Here is a 27,843-nt window from a genome sequence, read left to right as displayed (position 1 = left end):
GGTCTAAAATATGGGAAATTTCCTGTTTCATACTCTAACCCTTTTACTGAAACAATCATTTTTTTTGATGATCATTTATGCATTTAGTTCTAAGATGGGCCAAGTGAACTAATATTAGGAATGGTTTCTGCTGCCAAGAAGATTTAATTGAAGAAGCAACTAAGGTAAGTTATAGTGTGCAAGATAAAACTGGAAAAGTAAAAACATTGAGAGTGACCAGCCAGAGGGTGGTTAAAATAACTGATATAATGATTACACAAGAGAAGATACATTTTTAAAAATGAAAGATTAAAACCTAATGAGAAACTTTACCCCCAAAATGCAAATATTCATGATATATAGAGAGATGGAATACAATGGTATAGTCAAAAAATAAGGAAGTAAAAGGTAGTTTTTTGTGTCTTGTACATAAAGTAATGATTAGTTCTTAAGGGTTATTAAACTCAAAGTTGTACTTTTAGAAATTTAGATAAAGATCTCAAATTGATCTTAATAGAAAATCTGCAGCTGTATTCCTATTTTGTTACCATAAAATGGCCAAGGGACTATCTGTTAAACAAATGAAGATAAGATTTTTGCAGAAACAATGTCATAAGGAAAAAATCAGAACAACTCCATAATTCGGCACCAGTTAAGTATTTAATACCATCAGAGAAGATGACAAAGCTTTTCCGATCAGTAATTCATGAAAAGTCTATCAGTAATAATAACTGACATACATTTCTGATCTATATTATAAGCATAGCACCAAAATAAAGAAATACACTCGAATTTTTTTTAGTTCTAACAATGCTGGATTACTTACATCAATATTGACAGGTTCTATTGTGTTTATATGCACATTTGGAGCTGATGAGGACCGGTCTCGTTGTCCAAATTGATTTCGATGATCTTCATCTGCTGGTCGGAAAGGCTGTGGAATTGGAATGGATTTTGAAGGAGACGGACTGGTGAGGATTTGGGGCCTGGAAAAATCAAGTCATTGAAAGATAAGATTCAGAGCAACTTTACAGAGATAATAACATTAAAAAAATGGATGATATAAAGATTTCCTTGTAAAGCATTAAAAACCTAGCAGTAATTGGGTTAAAAAAACTAATATATGCCTACAGCTAATACTGACAAAGCTGCTTTTGCTCAAGCAGATCCTCCAGGGACTATGAGTGGTAACTGATTCCTTTTTTTTTTTTTTAAGATTTATTTATTTGACAGAGAGAGATCACAAGTAAGCAGAGAGGCAGGCAGAGAGAGAGGAGGAAGCAGGCTCCCCGCTGAGCAGAGAGCCTGATGTGGGGCTCGATCCAAGGACCCTGAGATCATGACCTGAGCCGAAGGCAGAGGCTTAACCCACTGAGCCACCCAGGTGCCCCTTCTTATCCAAAAAACTCCAGGGCAATCTACAAAGGGTGAGAAATTACCTGTGGTTACTCAGCTAAAGGAACACTCTAAAGTTACACAAAAATCTCTGAATAGTATCTGCTATTTTATTCTACGTTTATCTTTTCCTGACAGCCGAAGTTACTAAAGTGAGATTTTTATGCAAAGTATTAGGAAATTATGAATATTTTGAAAATACACCTGTGGATTTCAGGGCCTGAAAGATGTATCTGTTGCTTTACATAGCATTGAATTAAAATCTTGAACAACAGCAAAAGACCATTTGCAAATCCAAAAGATGACCCTTATAGTGTTATCTCTCATATTTTAAACTTTTTACCATGTCCAATAACTGAGCAACAAAAAGAATCATATGTTAAGCATTAAAGCAAATCTTTTTAAAAAATTGCTTTTTGATGAGATCATCAAAATAGGTAACAGAATGATCTATTTTGGTACTGTAGATAAATAACAAATTCTATGATATCTCCTGGCCCACAAATGAACCTGGCACTCACAGAGCACACTGAAGTTTTGTGAAGAGACTGTAAACATCAGTGAGGAGTCTAGGTCCCTCAGAAGGGATAGCCAAGGAATTGGGAAGGGGGTATCACGTGATAGAGGAGGTACGGTTGTCTCAGTGAGCTCCATCAAGACCAATGAATGACACAATGCTAACAGCCTCTCCATAGAGATTGGTTATCATTCCATCCCATTTTATGCAATCTCTGTAATAAGTGGTTATTAAGACATAGCCAGAAAGACAATGTGGAGGAATACAAAGACATTTTATGAGTGGACAGGGTTTAGAGAGGAATTGGAAGAAAATATAGTACAAAAGGAATAGACAGAGGTTTGAAGGGCCAAAGAAGCCAAACAATGACAAAAAGTTTTTTGTTTTTTCTTAAAGGTTCTGAATAGGGGTGCCTGGGTGGCTCAGTGGGTTAAGCCTCTGCCTTTGGCTCAGGTCATGATCCCAGAGTCCTGGGATGGAGCCCAGCATTGGGCCCTCTGCTCAGCAGAGAGCCTGCTTCCCTTTCTTTGCCTGCCGCTCTGCCTACTTGTGATCTCTCTCTCTCCCTCTCTCTCTGTTAAATAAATAAATAAAATCTTTAAAAGGTTCTGAATAAAGCATGTTAACAAAACCTGAACCACACCAGTTTACAGTTTGACTCTCTGAAGAGAGAGGGCAGAGAAGGAAATTTTGAGTTTATCTGTTCTTATAAATGGAGTCCACTTAGAACTGAAATAAAATAAAAGATTATGTACTTTAAAAAATTAGTATCACCCAATGAGAATTACAGGCTAAAACTGATGGATCTGGCCTTTAGAAAAATTACCATGCTCCACTTGTCCTTTTTACTTTATTAATTATTGAGAAATTTTTAGTTTTTGACAGGGCTCTCTTTTGTTTTAGGCAGCCAATATATGCCTTGTGCTGAGGTATTTTGGGAACAGGTAAAAGAATGTAAAAATGACAAAACTTTTTTTTTTTTTTTTTAAGTTTTGGAAAATGCACCTACTTTGAAAAACCATAGCTGATTTAAAGTCTCAAGTCAATAGCATAGTTAGTTTAAGTTAGGACTTAAAAGTGGAAAGAGCTTGAATTAACTACGGTTGTAGAAGGAGTCTAATTAATATAACTGACGTAGCACAGGCCTAAATGACAGCAAGTCAGCAAGTTAGACAGCAAGTTACTAAATTAAGATTTTTGACTTCAATGTATAGTTTTATAAAAAGCAGAACAAGTATTCAAAGGGCACTGGTCCAGAAGTAGGAAAAGCAAAAACCTGGATTTAATATGAGAGATTTTATTACCTAAAGAGAAGAACAGATATACAAGAAAGAGATGATATCTTGCATACTACACAAACTCAGAAAGAGTCTATTTGGCAGTTGGTATCTACCACCACCCAGTCGAAGGCATATACAGTCAATCTACCTAGCCCTGACAGCAACTATATAACTCTGGATAAAACTGCAAGTATCTATGTCCCGGTACCATTAAACATCTGAGTCATGTACTAATCCCATGCTTAACAAAAGCAATCTTTGGATTATAATTTGGTTTGTCATAAATATCTTCTAAAAGCAGACAGAGTGCTGGTCCATCCAACATACGAACTTTGGTCTATACACAGCTTTATTTCTCATGGAAATGAATTTACCTGGAATTCTGATTTAGTCTTTTCTAATTCCAGTCACTGTAAACCAGTTTATCTCTAATAATTCTCATCATTTGTGGGAACTGATAAAATTCAGTTTCCATACTGGGATGTCTTTACCTGGACCAAGACCATTTACACCCTATGAAATATGTTGGGAGCCAGCAAACTGGTTTTCTCCCAACACCTCTATCTATTTTCCTGCAAACCTCTTCGAAGCAGTATTACATTAAAAAGAGAAAAAAATTTTACCTTTAAAACCCTTCAGCAAATTACCAGTTAGTTTATATCTCATTTTCAATCTAGAATATTAAGTTTTTTTAAGAGTATTAAAAGTTTTGAAGCAAAGTGACTACTGTTCAGCAATATGCAAATTTTAAAATACTGACTTTTCAAATACTCAAACACCCCATAGCATTTTTAAAAAGCAGAAAAGGAGGTACAAACTGGCCAATGTATCACTTCAATATGTCTTGGTTGCATCCATTATTATATGTATTTCATGAGCACTATAGTTGTTATAAGTACTATTAACAAAATGCAAAGGAACAGCAGTATAGACAGGACTGGCTTCTATCTTTTCATAGGCACATACAGACACTTGTGACATAAAAGCATCAGGAAAACGAAAGTTAGAACACCTTTCCTATCATTTGCTCAAGACCAGAATGTACTTCAGTTTAGTTATAAATAAAATACTCGTGGCATAAGCAAATGGTTCTCAGTTTTAAGACAGCAAACTTTTAGTGGAAGGTAACTGTCTGGATTAGTACCAATATAAACCTTCAGAAAGAACATGTTAATTTCATTGTGGTGTTCTGTAACTCTGCTCACAGAACTGGGACCTGCCAGGAGTAAATGCCATAGCCAAAATATTAATTAAAAACCAGAACAAACAATAACAACACTTTGATCTAAGAAAGACCCAGGTACTATAAAACTAATCATAGAGACAGTAGTGCATAAAAGGACTCCAACAGACCAGGTAACTGTTACAACCTGACCCAAAAAAAAAAAAAAAAAAGCCTGCATTTTCTAGTGTTCCAAAGTAGATAAAAACATCCAGTCTTTAATATAAATCTTTTGCTAACTTTTCCAGCCTATGAAACCTTTAGAAAGGTTGGCTTTGTAAAATTACAGGTCTCAGGATAGTCCACTTATTTTTTTCTGTCTTTAGGCAGAAAAGATAGCATTACATTGTAAAGAGAGGAAGGAAGTAGGGTTCAAACTGACAATAAATATTCATGATCTTAACTAATTATCTCTGGAATATTATAGAACAGAATGGCATGTGGGGACATTTTTTTAAACATATGCTTCCAAATACAGCATAATTTATTCTGTCTCAAATCCAAAGGTAAAGAGAATGCAGACCTATGTAAGAAATTCTCCAAAACACTAATATCTGTTACTCATCATCATCTTTTTTCCCCTCTTTGAAGCTTGAATATATGATGCAATTATATCATCTTTAAAGTCAGTTTTACCTTTATTTTATATTATATATATATAATATATATATATTATATATATATAATATATAATATATATTATATATTATATATTAATATTTTTCTTTACACATATCCATCCCTTCTCCCCATTCCCTTTGTTTATGCTATTTCTCCCCTACCAACCCACCACCATGCTTTTTATTCCCTGGATTCATTCAAATTCTAGAATTCTTCAAAGTTCAGTTCAAATCCCATTTCTTCATTAAATATTTTTGACTTCTCTCGCTTTTCTCCTGTTTATGGGAAACATGATCATATTTATGTCCTCACATTGTTTAAAATATCATATCATCTGAGAAACTGTAGACTATAATCATATACAATTTTTAAATTGTTTGCCATTGTCTCACTGGTCAATGCTACTTTTCTAAACTGGAATCATATACTTCTATATTTAATATTACCTAATAAAGTGATGAGCACAAGGCAGGAACTCTAAATGATCTGTTACTTGATTTTTTTCCAAGACTGGTCCTGAAACAGTCTATGTCAGTTTTAACCACATGTTTCTTAACAAATGCATGTACGAATTTGCCTGATGTGATAAAGTAAGTCACCTGAAGAAAAATCCTTAATTTAACAATCCAAGTAGTTGGAAAGGTTTATAATTAACCAAAAGATCCAAAAGAAACCAGCTCAAATAGCACTGTCATTGAACAGCAGGAGTCAAGTCATACCCAGTAGAATCGGAGGGGGGAGCGGAAGGGGATGATCCAGATGTAAGGGCAGTCTCTGCTATGGAGGCCTCCTCCTGTGGTATTGGGTGGTGTTCAAAGAACTTGGAGACAAACAGCAAACTGTGAGGCAAAAACAGAAACAAAACAAAACAAACCTAACTTGTGCAAAACCCAGAAGCTTTATACACCAGAATACATTACAGAGTTAACAGAAATATTTGGATCAAATTCTACTTTCAGAAATGACTGTTAAATTCAGTTAGTTGTGTTTTTGCCTGAAGGCTTATTTTTTAAAAAATTACATTGTACTTTGAGAAGCAAGCTTATAATCTAAAACTAATTGCTCTATACAGCGAATTTCTATATATTAGAGGGGAAAAATCATGCTGTATGGTTAAGGAATTAGAAGAAAATATATCTACCCTCTCAGATTACATCATTATAACATACTTTATAGAGCTGAATTCTCTTTGCTCAAGTGACTGAGAAAAGTAAAAAGACCTTAGCAGCAGTAGCAGCAACAACAAAAAAGATTACAATAGACTTAGTCTAGTCTATTACAGAAACTCTGGCATAAAGCAAATAGAAATTTTAGAAAGAGATACACTGGGTACAAAGATTTTATATCTTACTTTTAAATAAACTGGGCAGGGGAGGTTGAAGGAGAGAAAGAGACAGAGAGAGAAAGAGAGAGAATACATATAATTTATAAAATAGTGACAGAACCAGAACCCCGATCTGTGATCCAAAAATACAATGGTTAACTTAATTGAAATCACACCCACTCTCCTCCCAAAAACCATCTAAAAATGATGCCTATGGGCAAGGGATCTTTATTAATTAAAAGAGGGTATAAGACATAAATGAGATGTATAGCTTAATCAGAATTACAATTCAGGAGAGCAGTATTGGCTATACTACAGCATATTCTCCAGGCATCCTTTTTAAATTACCCATAACTCTACTGGACAGAAAGATACACTAATTTCACATAAAGAAAAGTAAAATGTCGGTAGAAAAGAGATTTTTTTGATTACTTACTCAAGTTGGTCATAATTAACACACATCAGTGGAACCTCTGTACTACAACGCTGGTGAAATTTATAACCGCATGTTTGACAGCGAAAACCCTGGAAAAGCAGCTTTCGACAAAAGTCACAAAATGCTAAGGTGAAAAAAGTTTTCCGTACCTGCAAAGTAAAAAACACCATAGAGAATTTCAAAACATGCAAGAATCTTCTCAGAAATCAACTTATTTATTCTCTTGCTTAAAATAACAAATCTTTAATATGTTCATATCATGAGAGTGCCTTACATAAGAAGATATTAAAATGAAAACCGGGGGAGGGGTTCAAGAAAACAGATGGACTATATGTATTTATCTCCATCCAATATACTATTATAAAACTCAGAAGTCGAGAAGATGTAAAGTGAGTAAAAGACTGGAAACTATTTTCAAGTTTGACTCCATCAAAGTCAAACAGAGATGATAAATAGAAGGAGGGATCAGGGATGAAAGGAAGGGTAAGGGCACACTTTAGTAATTGTACAAAGAAAGGAGTTAAGAGATGCTTACTGGTGCTGACAGAACAAGAAACAATGGTATCCTTCTATTACTTAAAGTGACAAAGGTATCCAATAGAGGAAGGAACCTGCCCAAAAAACCAATCAACCAACACAACCAACCAACCAACCAACCAACCAACCAACCAACCACCACCACCACCACCAACAACAAATCACACTGCAGAAGGGGAAGAATGAAGAAGAAATGTAATGCTACAAATGAACTAATTCCCTTTGGAATCAATAAATGGTGGCTGAAGTTGGTAAAGCAAGGACTATGGCTTAAAAGTAACTACTTAGTGATGGGAAGATAATCACTCAAAGAGCTTTCAAAACAGAAACTAACAAGGCTACAGGACAGGAAAATCACCTAAAAGACAGTAAGAACCACTTCTAACTAATTATCGGTTTGTTAGAGGATTAGAACACCTAAATTTGTGAACACTCCTCTCCAGGAAACTTAAAAGGCAACATGGAAGAACTCCATGTCAGAAGGCAAATGACATACACAGAGGTCACATAAAAGAATTGTGTTAGGGAGGCTCTACTGTGATAACTACTGAAGCCAGAAATTATTTTTAGAGTATCTGTTTTGGGTATAGAATAAGCAGAAAACATAAGAGAAACACCAAAATGTTAACAGAGGCTACTTCAGAGTGGTGAGAGCATGGGTGATTCTATTTTGTCCTTTGTCTTTGCTGTGTGTGTATATATATATATATATTTAAAGATTTTATTTATTTATTTGACAGACAGATACCAGTAGGCAGAGAGAGAGGAGGAAGCAGGCTTCCTGCTGAGCAGATAGCCCAATGCAGGGCTGGATTCCAGGACCCTGAGATCATGACCTGAGCTGAAGGCAGAGGTTTAACCCACTGAGCCACCCAGGCACCCCTGCTCTGTGTATTCTTTATTCACCTTTTCCTCAGATAGTTTTCATCACTAACAATAATAAGAAACACATTTTACATCATGACCCAGGACACCCATATATTCAGACACTAGTATTTACCCTGACTATATATAATATACATCAGGACTTCCTATTATATGGGAATGTTTTTTCTGATCCATTAAGTTGATTTCAATACCCACAGTTTACCAAATTTTTTTCAGTAAACATGCATTTAACAGGATAAAAAGTTTTCAAAAATAATGTCTCATCAAGAAAATGACAGCATATCAGGCACTCAAGGCTTTTTGAGAACATTCAGGTAATTTTAAGAGTGCCTCTTGTTTTCTTTACCTTTTGGTTTATGTATCACTTTCTAGGGGATACAAAGGCAACTGCTTGTTTTTAGTTTTGTTACTGTTCTGTTTGTCTCTGGATATAAAAGAAATTAGAAAATCTTTAACATTTATGTGGCTAATATTTGCCAAAACAAGTGTTTTTTTTGTATTTTTGCAGAATTTCGGAAAATAGAGCACAGAAAAATACAAGACATGTTCCCAGGAATCAGCATTTTACAGTCTTCTGATCCTCTCCTATCCTCTCCATTTCTCACTCACCTAATAATCTGTTAAGTTTCATGAAGGTCTAATTTCTCTTTTCATTAATCTACTCGCTTGCAGTCTTTCTTCCAGCTACTGATTCTACTTGAAAACTATGTGTACCAGACTATTTGTGTATGTGAAGAAAACCAAACAGGGCAGGAGGGGAGGAGAGAAGAAAGCAGAGAGAAGCGGAAATGAGGAGAAGCAAATGTGGGAATGCATTTGAGTACAAATTGTGACATATAATTGGACCTGGGAATATACCTTTATCAATAAAAGTGATTACAGGAAGGTGCATTTTCTTGTTTTTCTACCTCTCCTGCTGCCTCCACCCTGGCAGTTCCCAGGGACTCCTGAAATGTAGGCAAAAACCATAGGAACTGCTTTTATACCGGACTCTAGGAAACCGGGAGGCATAAGCAACATTCCTTGAGTTGCCAGGAAATCCAGCACAGAGAAGCAAATGAATTCTCTCTCTTAAGTAGAACACTTGCTTTTACTCTTGCCTCTACATGACACTCAGTGCAACTGTTCTAAAGCACAAATCCAATCATGTCTCCCTTGCTCACAATCAATTTCCAATTATTTTAAAGGGGTGGGTAACTCTTTAATGTGCCTTACAAGGACTGCTAGGAGCTGGATTCTTCTTACTCTGCTGGTAACTCCTGCTACACTGTAACCAGCCCCTCTCCAACTTGACACCATTCCCCCTGAACTTCTTTCAAGACTGAGAAGTCCCATGCTTTCTTCCTGTTTTCCTTTGGTGAGAGTGCTCTTCCCTTCCCTCCATCTGTTATTCCCTTATCTCTCGGGCCTTAGCTTAGAGAGTTCTTCCTTTGGGAAACTTTCCTCACTCCCCAAAGGCTAAGTTGGGAGTCTACTCTGTGCATCTACTGTACTTTATACATACACAGTAATTAAGAGTGTTTATGAAATGTTCTTATCAAAACATCTTTCTGTCTACTCGAAGGTAGGGATATTGTTTGTTCTTATTCATTGTCAGAGTCCCAGATCAGACACCGTGTTGGCAAATGGAAAGTTCTTAATAAATATTTAGTGGCAGGGCTTCAACTGTGTTGTGAGAATTTCCATATTCTGGAACTGGGCTACAGCTTGCTTTCATTATCCTCTTGCAGCAAGATCTTCCTGAGGCACCACTTTATAACACCATTTTATGGTTAACGACTTAGGTCTCTTACCTCCCAACTACTGTCTAGCCAAGAAAAATAATTAGGAAAAAGGGTAGCAATCTTCATGAAATGTAACCTCTACTGTTTTTGGATTCCTAAAAACTTAAAATATCTTCAGATTTATCCACTTGAAATTCTACAAATTAAAAAAAAATCAATTGTAATGAACTTGCCAGGTCATCATTACAAATCTATTCGCTACATAGTAAATCTGACTGACAACACTCATTGAAAAGATGCCTTATTGAAGCACGAATTATTCATCATTATTCACCACTAATGGAGCCCTGAAAACACAAATCCCCAGGGAAATCAGCTCATTACTTGTCTGCTTTAGGAGTCCAGCTATACTGATCACCAAAGCACATGGGAAAGCACTTGAGGCCGAAAGGGAAGCAATAACTAGCTATCTATCCACCTAGAAAAAATACACTATGCTCAAAATTCCAATAGGAAGTAAGAAAAGCATTCCTGCCTTATAGATCATTCTACTCCTGCCTTATCCTTTCAGAGGGTAGGTTCTCAAGCTCTGGGCACTATATCCTCATCTCTAAGGTGGAGATGCCCCACATTCCAAGTACCATGCTGGTGACACTTAGCTTAGGCTAGATTCCAGCAAATGCAAACACCAGATGAAGGGAGAGGTCTTCAAGGAGAGCTAGTCCGTTTCCATTAACTCACCCTTCAGAAACATTTACACAAGTGTATCAAGATGTATGCAAAAAGATTCTGTTTAGCCCTGTACAAAACAGATTTTTAAAAAAACCTTAAATGTCTATTAATAGAGGATGGTTAAATATGAATATACTGAATTCATATTCTTATGGACTATTATGCAATCGCTATAAACATAAAGCCAAGTGTACTGATGTGGAAAGACATCCACAATGGACTGTTTAATCTTTTTTTTTTTTTTTTTTGGTTAAGGTGAAGACTATCACACAGAACAGGACTCCGTTTTTAGTTTTAGGAAATAAATGGAAATGAAGGGAAGGGAGAAAAAAAGAGAACGGAGAGAACTTTGGGCTCTCAAAGTATAAGCACATGTTTGTACAAGCAGAAAGTCTGGAAGACTACACAATAATTAACAAGTGTCTACCCTGTTAGGTATTTTCCTTTTCTCGTCTGATATACTTTGTACCATTCAGATTTTCTTTTCAGCTCTTTTTATTGAAAGACATCTATTACTTTTTCAAATTAAAAAGAAAATAAAACTCTTTAGTTTAAATACACATTTTTTAAAGAACAGAACTGATTTTCAACTTAGGTAAAATACCAGTCTCAAAATTATGCATCCATATTTCATATTCCCTAAACAAAAATTCATACGCAAGAACCTGAATGCTTTTGACATTTGGAAAAAATGTGAAAGTACATACAAAGTTGTGTGTGGTGAGCGGGACATTTTCCAACACTTCGACATGTAGCTCCTCTCCAGTGAGCCAGGAAATATCAGTGTCCCAGCCAATCGGTTTCTTCTCTCTGAAAAGTGTAGACACAGCTCTTCTTGGTTATCATATCTAAAAATCTTCATATACCTCATGCTGAAGACATGAAAATTGGTTATTGAGGGGCTAGTAATGGTGAGGGAGATTTGGCTCCCTGGTCTTCCATCGTTAGAAATTTAAATGGCAATAAATTAATTTTTAAGTTTACCCCAAATAAATGTATCACTCTTGGACAAACAGCAGGGTAAAGAGATGTACTCTTTTCTTCAAGCCAGCTCCAGAAAAGACCTACAACAGCAGAAAATTGATTGTTCCTAGGGTCCCCTCCTCAAAAAAATAAAATAAAATAAAATAAAATAAAAAACCAGAGGTACGGATTTATCTATCCATTAAAAAAAAAAAAAAAAAAAAAAAAAAGAGCACTCAAGGGACAACATGCCCCCAAAAGGATATATATGTATTTTTTTTAGATAGGATTCACGATTTGGCGGGGGGACGGGGGAGATATTGGCACAATTTTAGATACTTTTCTGAAAGAAAAATAGTTTAAATATAAAACGTTAATTTTGATAAGCCTTTTGTGAAACTATGAGTGTATATTAAAAAGAGGGGAATGGGGAAAAGTCCATTATTTAAATAAGCCACACTGAATCTCACACTCCAAATAAAGTCATTTGATCAGAGTAACAAACACTATCATCACACAAAATAGCTAATGTTAACTCCTCAAAAGGCCTGCAAGTTTTCTTAAGGCTAACTTAATATTTTTTTTCCAAAGTTAAATTTCAATACCCTAGGTTTGGGTAAAGCTGCTACAGAAAACCTGGAAGTTTAATGTGTGAGGTTTTCTTTTTCCTTTTTAAAGAAAATTTCACATCACATACAAACCATACCCATCCTGAATTCTGTAAACAGCACAGCACTCTGGGATTAGACCTCTCATCATCAGAGCTTTCTTTAGACTGTCTCGGACTGTAACTCCACATCTTGCAGGTACCTATGGTATCATAAATATACGGTATGAGGTAAAGGGAATAAATCATACATTTTTTCGCATCATTTTAAAAAGCTCAATACTTTACCTTTATAACATCTTTAAAATATCATATGGATTAGTATGTCAGATACAACATCATTTGTAACGCTAACTTGCTATTAAAGAAAAATTATGACTCAAGTATCTACTTTCACCAACTTTTAAAGCAAAATTGAATTTGCTTTTTATTAAAATGAAGTATTTTAACATATAAAAAGAGAACAAAATATAACAGATTCCTATGGACCCATCACTGAGAAATAACATGTCAACATTTAAAGCAAAAGCAATTAAAATTATAATTTGAATATAGTTGACACACATTGTATCAGTTTTAGGTGTATGGCACAGTGATTCAACTTCTCTACACATTATGCTATACTCACAAGTGTAACTACTATCCATCACCATACGACACTATAATATCATTGACTATATTCCCTAAGCCTTTCATCCCCATGACTTATTAACTGCATGACTGGAAGCCTGGATCTCCTATTTCCCTTTATCTGTTTTGCCTATCCCTGTATTCTCCTGTCGTTTAGCAGCCATCACTTTGTTCTCTGATTCTGCTTTTTGTTTGTATTTCTATTTTCATTTTTATTGTTTTTCAGGACCCTCCATACTGTTTCTCAGTGGCTGTGCCAAATTACATTTTCATCAACAGCATATGAGAGTTTTTTTCCTCTACGTTCTATATCCTAACACTTCTTTCAATTTTAGTGATTCTGACAGGTGTAAGGTGTTATCTCCTTGGGTTTTGTTTTTGGTTTTTTTTTTAAGATTTTAAGTAATCTCTACACCCAACACGGGGCTCAAAATGATGACCCCAAGATCAAGAGTCGCATATTCTACTGACTGAGCCAGCTAGGCAGCCCCCTCATTGTGGTTTTGATTTGCATTTCTCTGATGATTAGTGATGGTGAGCATCTTTTCCTGTGTCTGTTGGCCATCTGTAGGTCTTCCTTGGAAAAATATCTATTCAGGTCCTCGCTTATTTTTTAATCAGGTTATTTGGAATTTTTGGTGTTGAGTTCTATGTTCTTTACAAATTTTGAATATTAACCCCTTATCAGATATATCATTCACAAATATCTTCTCTCATTCAGTAGGTCACCTTGTTCTTTTGTTGGTGGTTTCCTTCGCTAGGCAAAAGCTTTTTATTTTGGTATAGTCTCAATAATTTATTTTTGCTTTTATTTCCCTTGCTTAAGGAGACATACCTAGAAAAATGTTGCTAAGGGTGATATCAAAGAGATTACTGCCTATGTTTTTTCTGGGAGTTTTACGGTTTCAGGTCTTACATTTAGGTCTCTAATCCATTTTGAGTTTATTTTTGCAGATGGTATAAATAGTCCAGTTTTTCCAACACCATTTATTAAAGAGACTGTCTTTTCCCCATTGTTTATTCTTGCATCCTTTGCCATAGGTTAATCGACCGTAAACCGTGGGTTTATTTCTGGGCCCTCTGTTCTGCTCCATTCAACTATATGTCGATTTTTTGCCAGTGCCACATACTTGGTATGACCACTACAGCTTTGTAGTATATCCTGAATTCTAGAATTGTGGTATTTCCAGCTTTGTTGTTCTTTCTCAAGATTCCTTTAGCTATTTCCGTGGTTCCATACAAATTTTAGGATTCTTTGTTCTAGTTCTGTGAAAAATGTTGGTATTTTGATAGGGATTACATTCAATCTATAGATTGCTTTGGGTAGTATGGACATCTTAACCAAATCAATTTCTCCAAACTATAAGCATGGAATATCTTACCATTTGTTTGTGTCACCTTTAATTTCTTTCATTAATGTTTATAGTTTTCAAAGTATGGGTCTTTTACCTCTTCGGTTAAGTTTATTCCTAGGTATTTTATTCTTTTTGGTGTAACTATAAATGGAATTGTTTTCTTAATTTCCCTTTCTGCCACTTCATTACCAGCACATGGAAATGCTCCTGACTTCTGCGTATTAATTTTATATCCTGCAACTTTACTGAATTTATTTATTACTTCTGGTAGCTTTTTTTGTTTTGTTTTTTGGTGGGTCTTTATGGTTTTCTATGTACAGCATCATGTCATCTGCAAATAGACAGGTGAACTTCTTCCTTACCAATATGGATGCCCCATTTCTTTTTCTGGTCTGATTGCTGTGGATAGGATAGGACTTCCAGTACTATGTTGAATAAAAGTGGTGAGAATGGACATCACTGATTTGTTCCTGATCTTAGGGTGAAGGCTCTCTTTTTCACCATTGACAATGATGTTAGCTCTGAGTTTTTCAGTATCTTTCCTCAAACCAACTTTTTTGAGTTTTTATCCCAAACAAATGTCAAATTTTGTCAAATGCTTTTTCTTCACCTATTTAGATAATCATATTATTTTTATCCTTCACTTTGTTGATGTAGTGTATTATGTTGATTGTCTGTGAATAATGAGGCACCCTTGCATCCCTGGAATAAATCCCACTTAATCATGGTGACTGATCCTTCTAATATATTGTTGAATATGTTTTGCTCATATATTGTTGAGGATTTAAAGCAAAATCAATGTAATCCTTCAATCACACTAATGGTCCTTAAAAGATGTCTTGCTATTCTTAAACATGGTAGGAATAAAATACTTATCTTAGTATGTGTAATTGGTATTGTTGTTTACTTGCCTAACATCCCTATGTTTTCTGGGAGCCTGCCCTTCACTAAAAAGCCACATGACACCAGTAAGCATATTAATCAAGGGTCACTGCTTTTCTGGCTACACGAGACACAAGCTGGGAAATCAGTTTCCCATATCCTTGGCACAAGCTACTGATCCAGGGCGAGATATATGACCCAAACAGAGTTTGTCCCTAAACTGACTAAGCATACTGGCTGAGAAAGTTTCTGTTTTGACTATAGTTACAGTGTGCCAACAGGACAGAAATCTGGAGCTGTCCGTGGCCATCCTCCCTACTACACTGAGAAAATCTAGTTACAGAATGAAGCTAACCAAGGGAGAAGCAGAAGTAACATCAGGAGTGTGGAGTGAAAAGGCATTGGAAAGAGATAAAAATTATTTTTCTGTATATCCTGTCTTTTCCACACATGTCCCATCCTTCCAGATGAATCTGAATAATTTACAACTGAAAAAGACTGACAAATACAGTATCCACTCAAATGAGGCAGTGGGAATTCAGGTTGGTCAGTTTTTAAGGGGGAAGGGGAGTGGAAAGAGAGGTGATGTGTTAGTTACTAACAAGAAAATTCAAGGGTCCACTCTTAAATCACTAAAGTACTTAGCAAACCATAAGTTGCCAAAGAAATTGAAAATCTTTGGGCTACAGGGGAAAAACTGTAAAGGTGAATATAAGACTGGACCTAAACAGTACACTGAAGAAGGAACAATTCAGAAATCCACATTAGGACCTACAATTAGAAAAAAGAGGAGACAGATTTTAGTTTAATATAACCACCATTCAAACCATCCAGCAAGAGAAATTTTGGAGAAGACATGAGGGAACAGTCTCATCACTAGAAGTACTCAAGAGCCTGGACTGGTACAGTTGATTCTCTTTATTTGTGGATTCCATATATGCAAATTTGTCTCCTTTTTTTGTGTTCTCAAAACCAATATGTGCAGTGCTTATACAGACATGCACAGAGCAGTGAAAAATCTAAGTTGCCCAATGCACACCTTCCCATCTGAGGATGAACAGGAGATACCCTGCCTGCCTGTTCTCACTGTCAGACTGTAAACAAGTGCCCTATGCCAGGAGGCTTTTAAGCTAATGGACCCTAGCCAGCTGTGAAGAAATAAATAACCTAGGGGCCAATATACAAATGTCATTTTGGCTCATTTATATAATAGTAACCCTTTATTTCCCTTAGAAGCAATGGTCTAATATTCTTTAATTCTGTGTTTCTGGTGAATTTATAGACCATAACTACTACAAATATTAAAAACTGGCTGTACCTTCCAGAAATAATGAACAGAGAGAAAGTTCACTTTTACCCTTTGCTACTCATATTCTGTATACTTCATGCAAAAACCTCTTTATTAGCAACCCTATCTCTAGTTTTAAGCCCTATCCCATGTCACCAGAGGAATCTTTCTAAAGAAGGTATTCTTTTTTTTTTTTTTTAAAGATTTTATTTATTTATTTGACAGACAGAGATCACAGCTAAGCAGAGAGGCAGGCAGAGAGAGAGGAAGGAAAGCAGGCTCCCCGCGGAGCAGAGAGCCCGATGTGGGGCTCGATCCCAGGACCCTGGGATCATGACCTGAGCCGAAGGCAGGGGCTTTAACCCACTGAGCCACCCAGGTGCCCCCTAAAGAAGGTATTCTTAACTTGTGCGTGTGTCAAAGACTTCTGAGAATCTGGAGCGCCTGGGTGGCTCAGTCAGTTAAGCTTCTGAGTCTTGACTGTGGCTCAGGTCATGATCTCAGGGTCATTAGACCGAGCTGCAAACATCAGGTTCTGTGCTGGGCACAGAGTCTGCTTCAAATTCTCTCTCTCCCTCTGCCCCTCCCCTGCCTCTTAAAAAAAAAAAAAAAGACTTCTGAGAATCTGAAGAAAGTCTTAGATGCTCTCTCTGAAATGTAAAATTTCAGAAGGCTCACCGAACCTGAAGCTCATGTATCAACTGTTGATAGGCTCAATGAACTGAGATTTAGAACTCCATTCTAAAATGTCATTTTATTTTTCAGTAGACTGCTCAAATTTTTCAGTTATTTATAGGGCAAAATTCAAATACTCCTCAAAATCTTCCAGTTCCTTACAGGGAAAATTTAAAATTCTATAACATGGCATATAAGGTCATGAGTGAACCGTGGCTATTTACCACACCTCTCAGTTCCCTTGGTAATTTCCCTCATGCACTCCTGTCATGTATCTTCTAATATAGGTATGCTTAATTCCAAAGAGTATGTATATTTCATCAGCAGACAAAATACCTTCTACTCTCATTAATAAGGGAAAGTCACAGTCAGTCCTTCATTCCACTACTGTAGGCTGGTTTTTAAAAACTATTTGCTCCTTCATTGATAGTGCCAGTTCAACAGACTGACAGACCAATGGAACAGACCAAAATAAACTCTAATATATAAAGGAAATTAAAATAAAGGTAGTGTCTGAAATAGGGTAAAAACGTCCACGTTGAGACAGTTGAACTAGTTTAGGAAAAAGGTTCATCCGTACTTCATACTGTATACTAGGGTAAACTAAATGAATCAAAGACTTATTAAGTGTTGAAAAGAAGGAAGGAAGGAATGAACCATAAAAGTACTGGAAGAAAACATGGCAAAATCCTTTATAACCTCAAGTTAAGAAGGCCTTTATAATTATGATGCAAAATCTGCAAAAAAAAAAAAAATGGTTAAGTTCAACTACATAAAACTAAGAGCTTTTTTATAAGGCAAAACAAACTATAAGCAGTCTAAAGACAAATATAAACCATGAAGAAATATATTTGTAACCTAAAAGCAGTCATAAGGCAAAAGCAAAGTGATAAAAACTATCTGCACTCACTTAACATTAATGTAATCCTCCTAATATGCAGAGAGCTGAAAATTTGAGATTTAGACTAGCAACCAATTAAAAAAATGGGCAAAGTATATGAAATACAGTCTATACAAACAGAAGCAGAAATGGCGTTCAAACATGAAAAGGTGGTCAACCTCATGAGGAGCGAAGCAAACTCAAACTTGTCAAAATATTTTTTCACTTATCAGAGTGGCAAAAGTCCAAAAGCTTGCTAACATGTTCTGTCGATTAGGCTATGGTAAATACGCATCTCACACACTGCCAGGGGCAGCGCAAAATTAAGCAAGACCTACAAAGTGAAATTTTGAAGTATCTATCAGAAATACACACATAAATTTCCTTTTGATCCAGGCAAGCATACTTTTAATATAACTATAGTATTCTGGGAAACTAGAGTATATCTATACATTGAAATCTATAGGTATAAAAAGAGTATTTAAAAGTTCTCTATATATGGAAATGGAACATTTCCAGGGTGGTCTACATAAACATTAAGATACAGAATGATATATATGGTAGGATGGCTTGTGTACACAAAGAGGAGTGTGGAAATGAGAAAAAAAATATTTTTGTATTTGCCTGTAGCTACATTTTAAAAAACCCCAGATAATATACATACACACCCCAAAGAAAACTAGTGACCTAAAAAGTTCATGGAACCTAGATGTATAGAATATAGAAACAGGGTAGAAACAAAATTTCTTTATCTAAATACCACATGAAAGAATTACCTGATTGAAAAGAAAAAGGGGAAGAGAGGTTTGTCTCATATTTACAGGCTGAAAAGATACTTTCAAAAGAACCAGGTTTATGCACCTTCTCCAGATTCTAAAATTAAATGTCCTTGATTAGGCTATCAAAGCAGGAACAATTTTTCTCTATCGACTTTTTAAAAATAAGCACCCTATCTTAGTAAAAAGCTAGAGTCAATGAAATTGCCTAAATATTTTTGCAAAGGATAATTTAGACCAAAACAAAATACATTAGTCTAAACTTTCACATCAGTTTTTTAAAGTGAATATAAACCATCTTTTATCAATGGGTTCATGGGACTCACTACACTACTCTACTTTGTATATGCTTAAAATTTTCCATAATAAAACGTTTTCTTGGGGCACCTGGGTGGCTCAGTGGGTTAAGGTCTCTGCCTTCAGCTCAGGTCATGATCCCAGGGTCATGGGATCGAGCCCCGCATCAGGCTCCCTGCTCAGGCAGGGAGCGTGCTTCCCCCAATCTCTCTGCTTGCCTCTCTTTTTTCTTAAAAAAAAAAAAAAAAAAGATTTCAGTAAAGTTTAAAAAATAAAAGGTTTTCTTAAAACTTGAAGACCTTCTTAAAGGAGTGGCCATCAAAATTCAGGAGGCCACCAATATTATTACATATTATTTCAGCTAGTAGATTAATTTGGTAGTTTAAATTCTTTGTAATGCAGACTTTACTATATTCTTTAAGTAAACTTCATGATACCTTGAGATCTTGTATAAACTGGCACACATTTGCGCGCACGCATGTGTGTGTGTAGTGTATAACAAAACTCCTGCTTGTTCATTGGAGGCGACTAAACACAGATTTTAATATACTGTCCTTTATACTTTTCCATATGAATATATTTTCTAAATACGAAATTTTAAAAAACCTTATGAACATTCTTTTCTAAATGTTAAATTGGTGATTTGGTCACCAATTTTTAATCATGGTTTTTTGTTTAGTACTGGTTTACAGCCATAAAAGAAAACTTCTAGTAGCTAGCTACTATCACATTCCTAGTATTATAATCCTTTCATTTAGTCTACCTTACTTTTACTTCCCAATCTCAGACTTACTATAGTAAGAGAACTATAGTTCTCTTTTCAGACCCAAAATGCATTCCATTTTATTCCTATAATCTCTACTTTTCTTTCTCCTTCTAAAATATATATATATCTAATCTTAGAACATGCACCTTTTGCTATCTCTACAAGAAATAATCCTGGCTATTCTCTCTTTTTTGTCCAATTTCTATTATTAGAACATTGCTCATCAACTCTGGTAATTATTCTTATCTCAAATCTATGGTATTTTATTTTGCCCCAGCATGCCATGTACAACTATTTATAAAAAGAAATTCTTTCTCCAAAAAAGATATATGAAAGCCAATAAGCACATGAAAAGATGCTTGATATCATTAGCCATCAGGGAAATGCAAATCAAAAGCACAATGAGACACCACTTCACACACACTAGAACAGCTAAAATCAAAAAGACAGTAAATGTGCGGGTGAGGAGGTGGGAGAAACCAAAAACCTCATTCAGTAATGGTGAGAAGTAAAATGCTACAGCTGTTTTGGAATATATTTTGGCTATTCCCCAAAAGATTATTATATCCAACAAAAATGAAACACACACCCAACAAAATGAAAACATATGTCCACACAAAAACTTGTACATGCATGTTCACAGCAGCATTATTCACAATAGCCAAAAAGTGGAAACAACACTCAGAATGGGTAAATAAAATGGGGTATATACAAACAACAGGATATCATTAGGCCATAAAAGGGCATGAAGGACTGAATCACACTACAACATGGATGGACACTGGAAACATGCTAAGTAAAAGAAGCCAGTAACAAAAGAGCACATGTTCCATGATTCCATTTACATGGAACGTCCAGAATAGAAAAATCTATAGAGATAAAAGGAAGTAAGTTCTTGCCTAGGCCTGGGAAGACTGGGGAGAAATAGTAAGTGACAACTAATGCATATAGGGTTTCTTTTTTGGAGTCCTGAAAAAGTTCTTAAATTGACTGTGGTGACATTTGTGTGACTCTGTGAATAGACTAAAAATCACTGGATTGCACCCTTTGCATAAGTGAATTGTATAATATGCGACTGAAGTCTTAATCTATAAAAAAAATTCTTTAAAGTTGTGAATTCTAAAAGGCATGCTTAGGACAAGCCGTGTTTCAGGGTAATTGGGTGAGTCTAATACTTTGTTAACCTTTTGTTGTTGAATGATGTATGTATTGAAAAGTTTATATTGGGGCACCTGGGTGGCTCAGTCGTTGAGCGTCTGCTTTCAGCTCAGGTCATGATCCCAGGGTCCTGGGGTTGAGCCCCACATCAGGCTCAGCGGGAAGCCTGCTTCTCCCTCTCTCCCTCCCCCTGCTTATGTTCCCTCTCTCGCTGTCTCTCTCTCTGCCAAATAAATAAATAAAATCTTAAAAAAAAATAAAGAAAAGAAAAGTTTATATGAATGAGGGTATCCCAGGCTTAAAATACTTTAAATTTTATTAGATCAATAATAGTATCTTCTAAATTTTAACATTCAGTGTTGGCCAGAGTCTCATGGTAAAAGTAAGTCTCACATACTATTAAAAATGTATGCTAGTTGGGGTGCCTGGGTGGCTCAGTGGGTTAAAGCCTCTGCTTTTGGCTCAGGTCGTGGTCCCAGGGTCCTAGGATCAAGCCCCGCGCATCTCTGCTCTGCAGGGAGCCTGCTTCCCTTCCTCTCTCTTTGCCTGTATCTCTGCCTACTTGTGACCTCTGTCTGTCAAATAAATAAATAAAATCTTAAAAAAAAAAAGTGTATGCTAGTGCATACATTATTCAATAATTATTTCTAGGTATCTCTTTTTTTTAAGTTTAAAAAAAATTGTATTTATTTATTTGACACGGAGAGAGAGAGAGATCACAAGTAAGCAGAGCAGCAGGCAGAGAGAGAGAGAGAGAGAGAGGGAGGGGAAAGCAGACTCCCCACCGAGCAGAGAGCCTGATGTGGGGCTCGATCTGAGCCAAAGGCAGAGACTTAACCTACTGAGCCACCTGGGCGCCCCTTATTTCTAGGTACCTAACATAAAAATACTCCAACAGTGTTTAAGGACACAGGTATTTAAATGTATATTACAGTATTACTTAATTATCCAACATGAAAAATGGCTAAATAAGTTATATATAATCACTCTAAACAATAATTTTAAACATAAGAAAGAAACAGCTCTGTGAAAAAAATATTTAAGTATAAGGTAAAAGGTTAGTCTTTTTCTCTTGCCAGACCATGACCCTCCTCATCCTTAACACTTTTTTCTCTCTTTAAAGTCTATTTCATACAATACTTAGATAGCACTACCAGTTTTCTTTTGGTTACTAACAGCTCTTCTTTTTTTTTTTAAAGATTTTATTTATTTATTTGACAGAGAGAGATCACAAGTAGGCAGAGAGGCAGGCAGAGAGAGTGAGAGGGAAGCAGGCTCCCTGCAGAGCAGAGAGCCCGATGCGGGACTCGATCCCAGGACCCTGAGATCATGACCTGAGCCGAAGGCAGCAGCTTAAACCACTGAGCCACCCAGGCGCCCATCTTCTTTTTTTTTTTTTAAGTTTTATTTATTTAAGTAATCTCTACATCCAAGTGGGGCTCGAACTCATGACACTGACAGCAAGAATCACATGTTCTTCCAACTGAGGCAGTTAGGTGCCCCGTTTCTTTTTTTTTTTTCTTTCTTTTTTTTATTTTTACAAAACAGATCTGAGGTTTAACTACCTACAATAAACTACATTAAGTATATTGTTTGATACATTCTGACATTATGAATATGCCCATATAATCATCACCACATTCAAGATAATGTACCCCAATACACCTTCTCAACGTTTTCTTGCACTCCTATGTAATTCCTCCCTCTTGCCCCAGGCCCAGATCCAGGCAAATACTGATCTAACACTGTCACTATAGAACAGTTTGCATTTTCTAGACTTTTATGTAAGTGTAAAATGCATATTCATTTTTATCTGGCTACTTTCACTTAGCATGGTTATTGTTAGATTTATCTATGTTGTTGCATCTACCAGCAGTGTATTCCTGTGTACCACATGGTACTCCATTTTATGGATATACCACAACTTGCTTAACCATCTGTTGATGAGTATTTGGGGCTAAGAACAACTCTGTACAACTCTGTGTATGGACATATGCTTTATTTTCTCTTGGGTAAATACTTAGAAGTAGAATGGCTGGATCATACACTAGGTGTATGCTTAACTTTTTACAAAATTGCCAAACTCATTTTTTTAAATTGTGGTAAAATACATATAACATAAAATTTAGCACCTTAACTATTTTTTAAGTACACAGTTAGCTGTGGTAAGCACTTTCACACTGCTGTGTAACCAAAAGCCATGACTCATTTCATTCTGAAAAATTCCAACTCTATAACCATGAAAGAACAACTCCCCACGTCCCCTACCCTCACCCCTTGCAACCACAATCCCATTTTCCCTTTCTATGAATTTGGCTACAGATTTGACTATGAATTTGACTAGGTAACTCAAATAAGTGGAATACTACAGTATTTGTCTTTATGACTGACTCATGATTCATCAATGCTATACAATGTGCCAGAATTTCATTCCTTTTAGGGTTCAATAATATTCCGTTGTATGCATACATCACATTTTGTTTATTCATGCATCTGCTGATTGACACTTGGGTTGATTACACATTTTTGGTTATTATGAATAATGTTGCTATAAATATGGGTGTACAAATAATCTCTTTAAAACCCCTCCAACTGGGCGCCTGGGTGGCTCAGTAGGTTAAGCCTCTGCCTTAGGCTCAGGTCATGATCTCATGGTCCAGGGATTGAGTCCCGCATCGGGCTCTCTGCTCAGCAGGGAGCCTGCTTCGCTCACATGCTCTCTCTCTGCCTACTTGTGATCTCTCTCTGTCAAATAAATAAATAAAATCTTAAAAAAAACCAAAACCCTTCCAACTCCTTTGGGTATATATTCAGAAGCAGAACTGCAGGAAATATGGTAATTCTATTCTTAGTTTTTCGAGGCACCATCACACTGTTTTCCATCGTGGTCACACCACTTTACATTCTCACTAGCAATGCACAAGGGTTTCAATTTCTCTACATTCTTGCCAACGTGCTATTCACTCTTTTCTCTTTCCTCCTCCTTCTTTGTCTTTTCTTTCCTCCCTCCCTCCTTCCGTTCTAGATAGTAGCTAATCTAATGGGTGTGAGGTGGCAGCTCATGTGGATTTGATTTGCGTATTTCTAATGACTACTGTTAAGCATCTTTTCATGTGTTTGTTAGGTATTTGTAGATCGTCTTTGGAGAAATGTCTATTCAAGTCCTCTCTCTTTTTCTTAATTGGGTTGTTTAGGGGTGTGTGTGTGTGTTTGAGTTGTATGAGTTTTTAAAAAATACGTTCTGAATATTAACCCTTCATCATAGATATGATTCACAAATATTTCCTCCCATTCTATAAGCTGTCTTTTCACTCAGATGATTGTATTCTTTTTCTTTTCTTTTTAAAATTTATGTCAGAGAGAGAGAGAGAGAGACCACAACCAGGGGGAGCGGCAGACAGAGCAGGCAGAGGGAGAAGCAGGCTCCCCACTGAGCAAGGAACCCAATGCAGGACCTGATCCCAGGACCCTGAGATCATGACCTGAGCTAAAGGCAGATGCTTAACCAACTGAGCCACCCAGGAGTCCTGATTATGTTCTTTGAAGCACATAGTTTCTAATTATGAAATAGTCCTATTTCTCTATTTTTATGTATGTTGCCTGTGCTTTTGGTATCATATCTAAGAAACTACTGCCAAATCCAGCATTGTGAGGCTTTTCCTCTCTTTTATTCTAAGGGTTTTGTAGTTTCAGCTCTTAGTTTATATCTTTGACCCATTTTGAGAGAACCTTGCATGTAATGTAAGGTAAGGGTTCAACTTCATTGTTCTGCATATGCACTATCCAGTTTTCCCAGCGTCATTTGCTGAAGAGACTGTCCTTTCCCCCAATGAGGGGTTGTGGTGTCTGTCAAAGATCCTTAGACCATATACATAAGAATTTATTTCTAGACTCATTATTTCACTGATCTATATGCCTCTATGTCTATGCTATTCTGTGGGTTTGTACTAAGTTTTGAGATCAGAAGTGTGTGACCTCCAACTTTGCTCTTTTCCAAGACTGCTGGCCCTTCAGGACTCCTTAAGCCTCCACATTAAGTTCGGGATGGATGTTTCTATTTCTGCAAAAAAAAGCTGTTGGGATTTTAAAAGAAACTGTATTAAATAAAAGGAACTATATTAAGTAAACTGTATCAAATAAAACTGACATGTTTTACAAAGTGACTGTACCATTATATATTCCCACCAGCAGTGAAAGAAAATTCCAGTCATGCCACATTCTTGCCAATAAGTTGGTATGACTACTCTTTCATTTTAGCCATTCTAGTAGGTGTATGGTATTATCTTGAGTCTTTAATTTGCATTTCTCCAGTGAGATGTTGAGCATCTTCTCATGTATTTACCTACTATCTACCTATCTTCTTTGGTGAAGTTATCTGTTCAAATCTTTTGCCTATTTTCTGAGTTATTTGCTTTCTTATTATTAAGTTCTAAGAGCTCTTTGTATACTCTGGATACACATCCTTAATCAAGCATGTTTTTTGCAAAGACTAGTCTGTGGTTTGTCTTTTTACTTTCTTAACACTGTCGTGCTCGCTTCGGCAGCACATATACTTTCTTAACACTGTCTTCTGAAGAGCCTAAGTTTTTAACTACAATGAAGTCCAATTTATGAATATGTTACTTTTCATTCCTCCCTTTGTTTTCAACTTTATTTCTAAATTAATTTTTGGGTAGTTCTTTCCAGCAAAGCCTGGGAAAGGTAAATTCACATCTAGAAAGGCCTTTATTGTACTTTCAACTCATACTTAGCTAAGCAACTTACAGCATTCTAAATATACTAGTCTATTGTCTTCTGGCTTCCATAGCTGCTATAATGAACATTTTTTGATAATCTTGAGATTTTTTTAAAGATAATTTTTTTTCCTGAATGGGTTTAAAATACTATCCTATCCTTTCATTTTATTGTATCTAGGGCCTTTGTTTACCAAATCTTTAGATTTTTATCTTTCACAAATGATAGCCATCATTTCTTTGAATTTTGCTCTACTCCTTTCTTTCTTTTTTCTTTTAAGGTTTTATTTATTTATTTGACAGAGAGAGATCACAAGCAGGCAGAGAGGCTGGCCCGGGGTGGGGGGGGGAAGCAGGCTCTCCGCTGAGCAGGGAGCCCAATGTGGGGCTCGATCCCAGGACCCTAAGATCATGACCCGAGATGAAGGCGAGTCCTAACCCACTGAGCCACCCAGGCGCCCCTTTTTTTTTCTTTTGAAGATTTTATTTATTTATTTGACAGAGAGAGAGAGAGAGAGAGAGAGAGAGCGAGCGCACAAGCAGGTAGAATGATAGGCAGAAGAAGAGAGAGAAGCAGGCTCCCTGCTGAGCAAGGAGCCCTATGTGGGACTCGATCCCGGGACCCTGGGATCCTGACCTGAGCCGAAAGCCGCCGTTTAACCAATTGAGTCACCCAGGCATCCCATATTTCTATTCTCACTTTCCGGAACTCCTCTGAGGCATATAATGAAACTGTTCACTCCATCTTTCATATATATCTCTTATCCTCTCTGTTAAAGTTTTTTGTTTTTTTTTTTTTTTACTCTCCTTCCTTGCTTTTTAGAGCTTACTAATTTTCCCTTTCATCTACTTTTACCTCATGTACTTAGTTTTTTAAAATATTCTGATTTTTACTTAGCATTTTGATACTTCTTCTGTAATACGCTGTAATTACTTGACATACTGAGATTTCATTTAAAGTTACCTTGCTACTTCCTTTTCCCCTAGTGACAACCGTTTCTTTTGAACTTTGTTTTTCCTTTGGTCTAAGTTGTTTGAATTTTCCCAATTCAATTACGAAAAATTTCTCTCACAGAAAATTAGAAGGAATGATAAAAATTGACATCCAAATTCTACTTAGATTCTGAATTTTTTTTCTTATTTATTTTCTCTAACGCTTCACTTTCCATCTTACCATTTGAAATGGAGTTCCAAATTGATTGAGATAGGAGTAAGAATAGTGATGACTCCTGAAGGTGATTACTGAATTGGCGGGGGCATGGGAGAACCCTTCTCAAGCACTAGAAATGTTCACTATCTTGATGTCTGCAGCAGTTAAATATGTAGAAGGTAACTCAACTGTATACTTGACATTTGTATACTTTACTGTAAGCTGTATTTCAAAAAAGAAGGTGGAAAAAGTCGTAGGTGTCATGACAATTCACCCCTAAATACTGAAAAATATATTTCCTAAGAATAAAGACATTTCCCAGGGCGCCTTGCTGGCTCAGTGGGTTAAAGCCTCTGCCTTTGGCACAGGTCATGATCTCAGGGTTCTGGGATGGAGCCCCGCATCGGGCTCTCTGCTCTGCAGGGAGCCTGCTTCCCTTCCTCTCTCTGCCTGCTTGTGATCTCTGTCTGTCAAATAAATAAATAAATAAAATCTTTAAAAAAAAAAAAAAAGAATAAAGACATTTCCCTACATAATCACATAACCTGTTATCACACTCAAGAAAATTAATAATTTCATAATAATGTATTTAATCAATGTTCACCATTTCCCAATACAAAATGCCTTTTATAGTAGCTCTTTCCCATCCTAGCTGAAGCTAGAATCACAAACTGCATTTGCTTACAACTCTTCAATCTTGTTTAGTGTAGAATAATCTCCAATCTTTTCTGTCCTCTGTGACACTGAGTCCAGGCCATCTGTCTTATAGAATGTCCAAATACTGAACCTGTCTGTTTCTTCACGGCACTTAACTTTTTCCTTTATCCCCTGTATTTCTTGTAAAATGGAAGGTTCAGAAGCTTAACAACAGTCATCTTTAGCTAGAATACTTCACAGATGATAAGTCATTCACTGAGTTTAAAATTTTAGGACCACCTTGAAGTTCTATTTGGTTCTTTCTTTAGAGCCCTGTTGTTCTTGAGTCTTCTAATGCACTGATAAACTCTTTCCCTGTGTATCTTATAACA

The 27,843-nt window shown here is 36.2% G+C and overlaps 1 protein-coding gene across 1 annotated transcript in view; it reads right to left on the bottom strand.

Moving 5' to 3' along the window:
• Positions 1-27,843, bottom strand: part of BRAF (B-Raf proto-oncogene, serine/threonine kinase) — a 180,923-nt gene that overhangs the window by 56,200 nt on the left and 96,880 nt on the right. The window contains exons 4-8 of the mRNA XM_046020461.1: positions 12,325-12,428; positions 11,363-11,465; positions 6,775-6,923; positions 5,734-5,853; positions 806-965 (exon numbers count right to left, since the gene is read on the bottom strand). Of these exons, the coding sequence (XP_045876417.1) occupies positions 806-965; positions 5,734-5,853; positions 6,775-6,923; positions 11,363-11,465; positions 12,325-12,428 (636 nt within the window). The remainder of the gene's footprint in view (positions 1-805; positions 966-5,733; positions 5,854-6,774; positions 6,924-11,362; positions 11,466-12,324; positions 12,429-27,843) is intronic.

The sequence above is a fragment of the Meles meles genome, chromosome 10 (genome assembly GCF_922984935.1).
Source record: "Meles meles chromosome 10, mMelMel3.1 paternal haplotype, whole genome shotgun sequence".
Classification (NCBI taxonomy): domain Eukaryota; kingdom Metazoa; phylum Chordata; class Mammalia; order Carnivora; family Mustelidae; genus Meles; species Meles meles.
The sequence above is the reverse complement of the archived record's forward strand: the minus strand, read 5'-3'. Positions and strand labels throughout refer to the sequence as shown.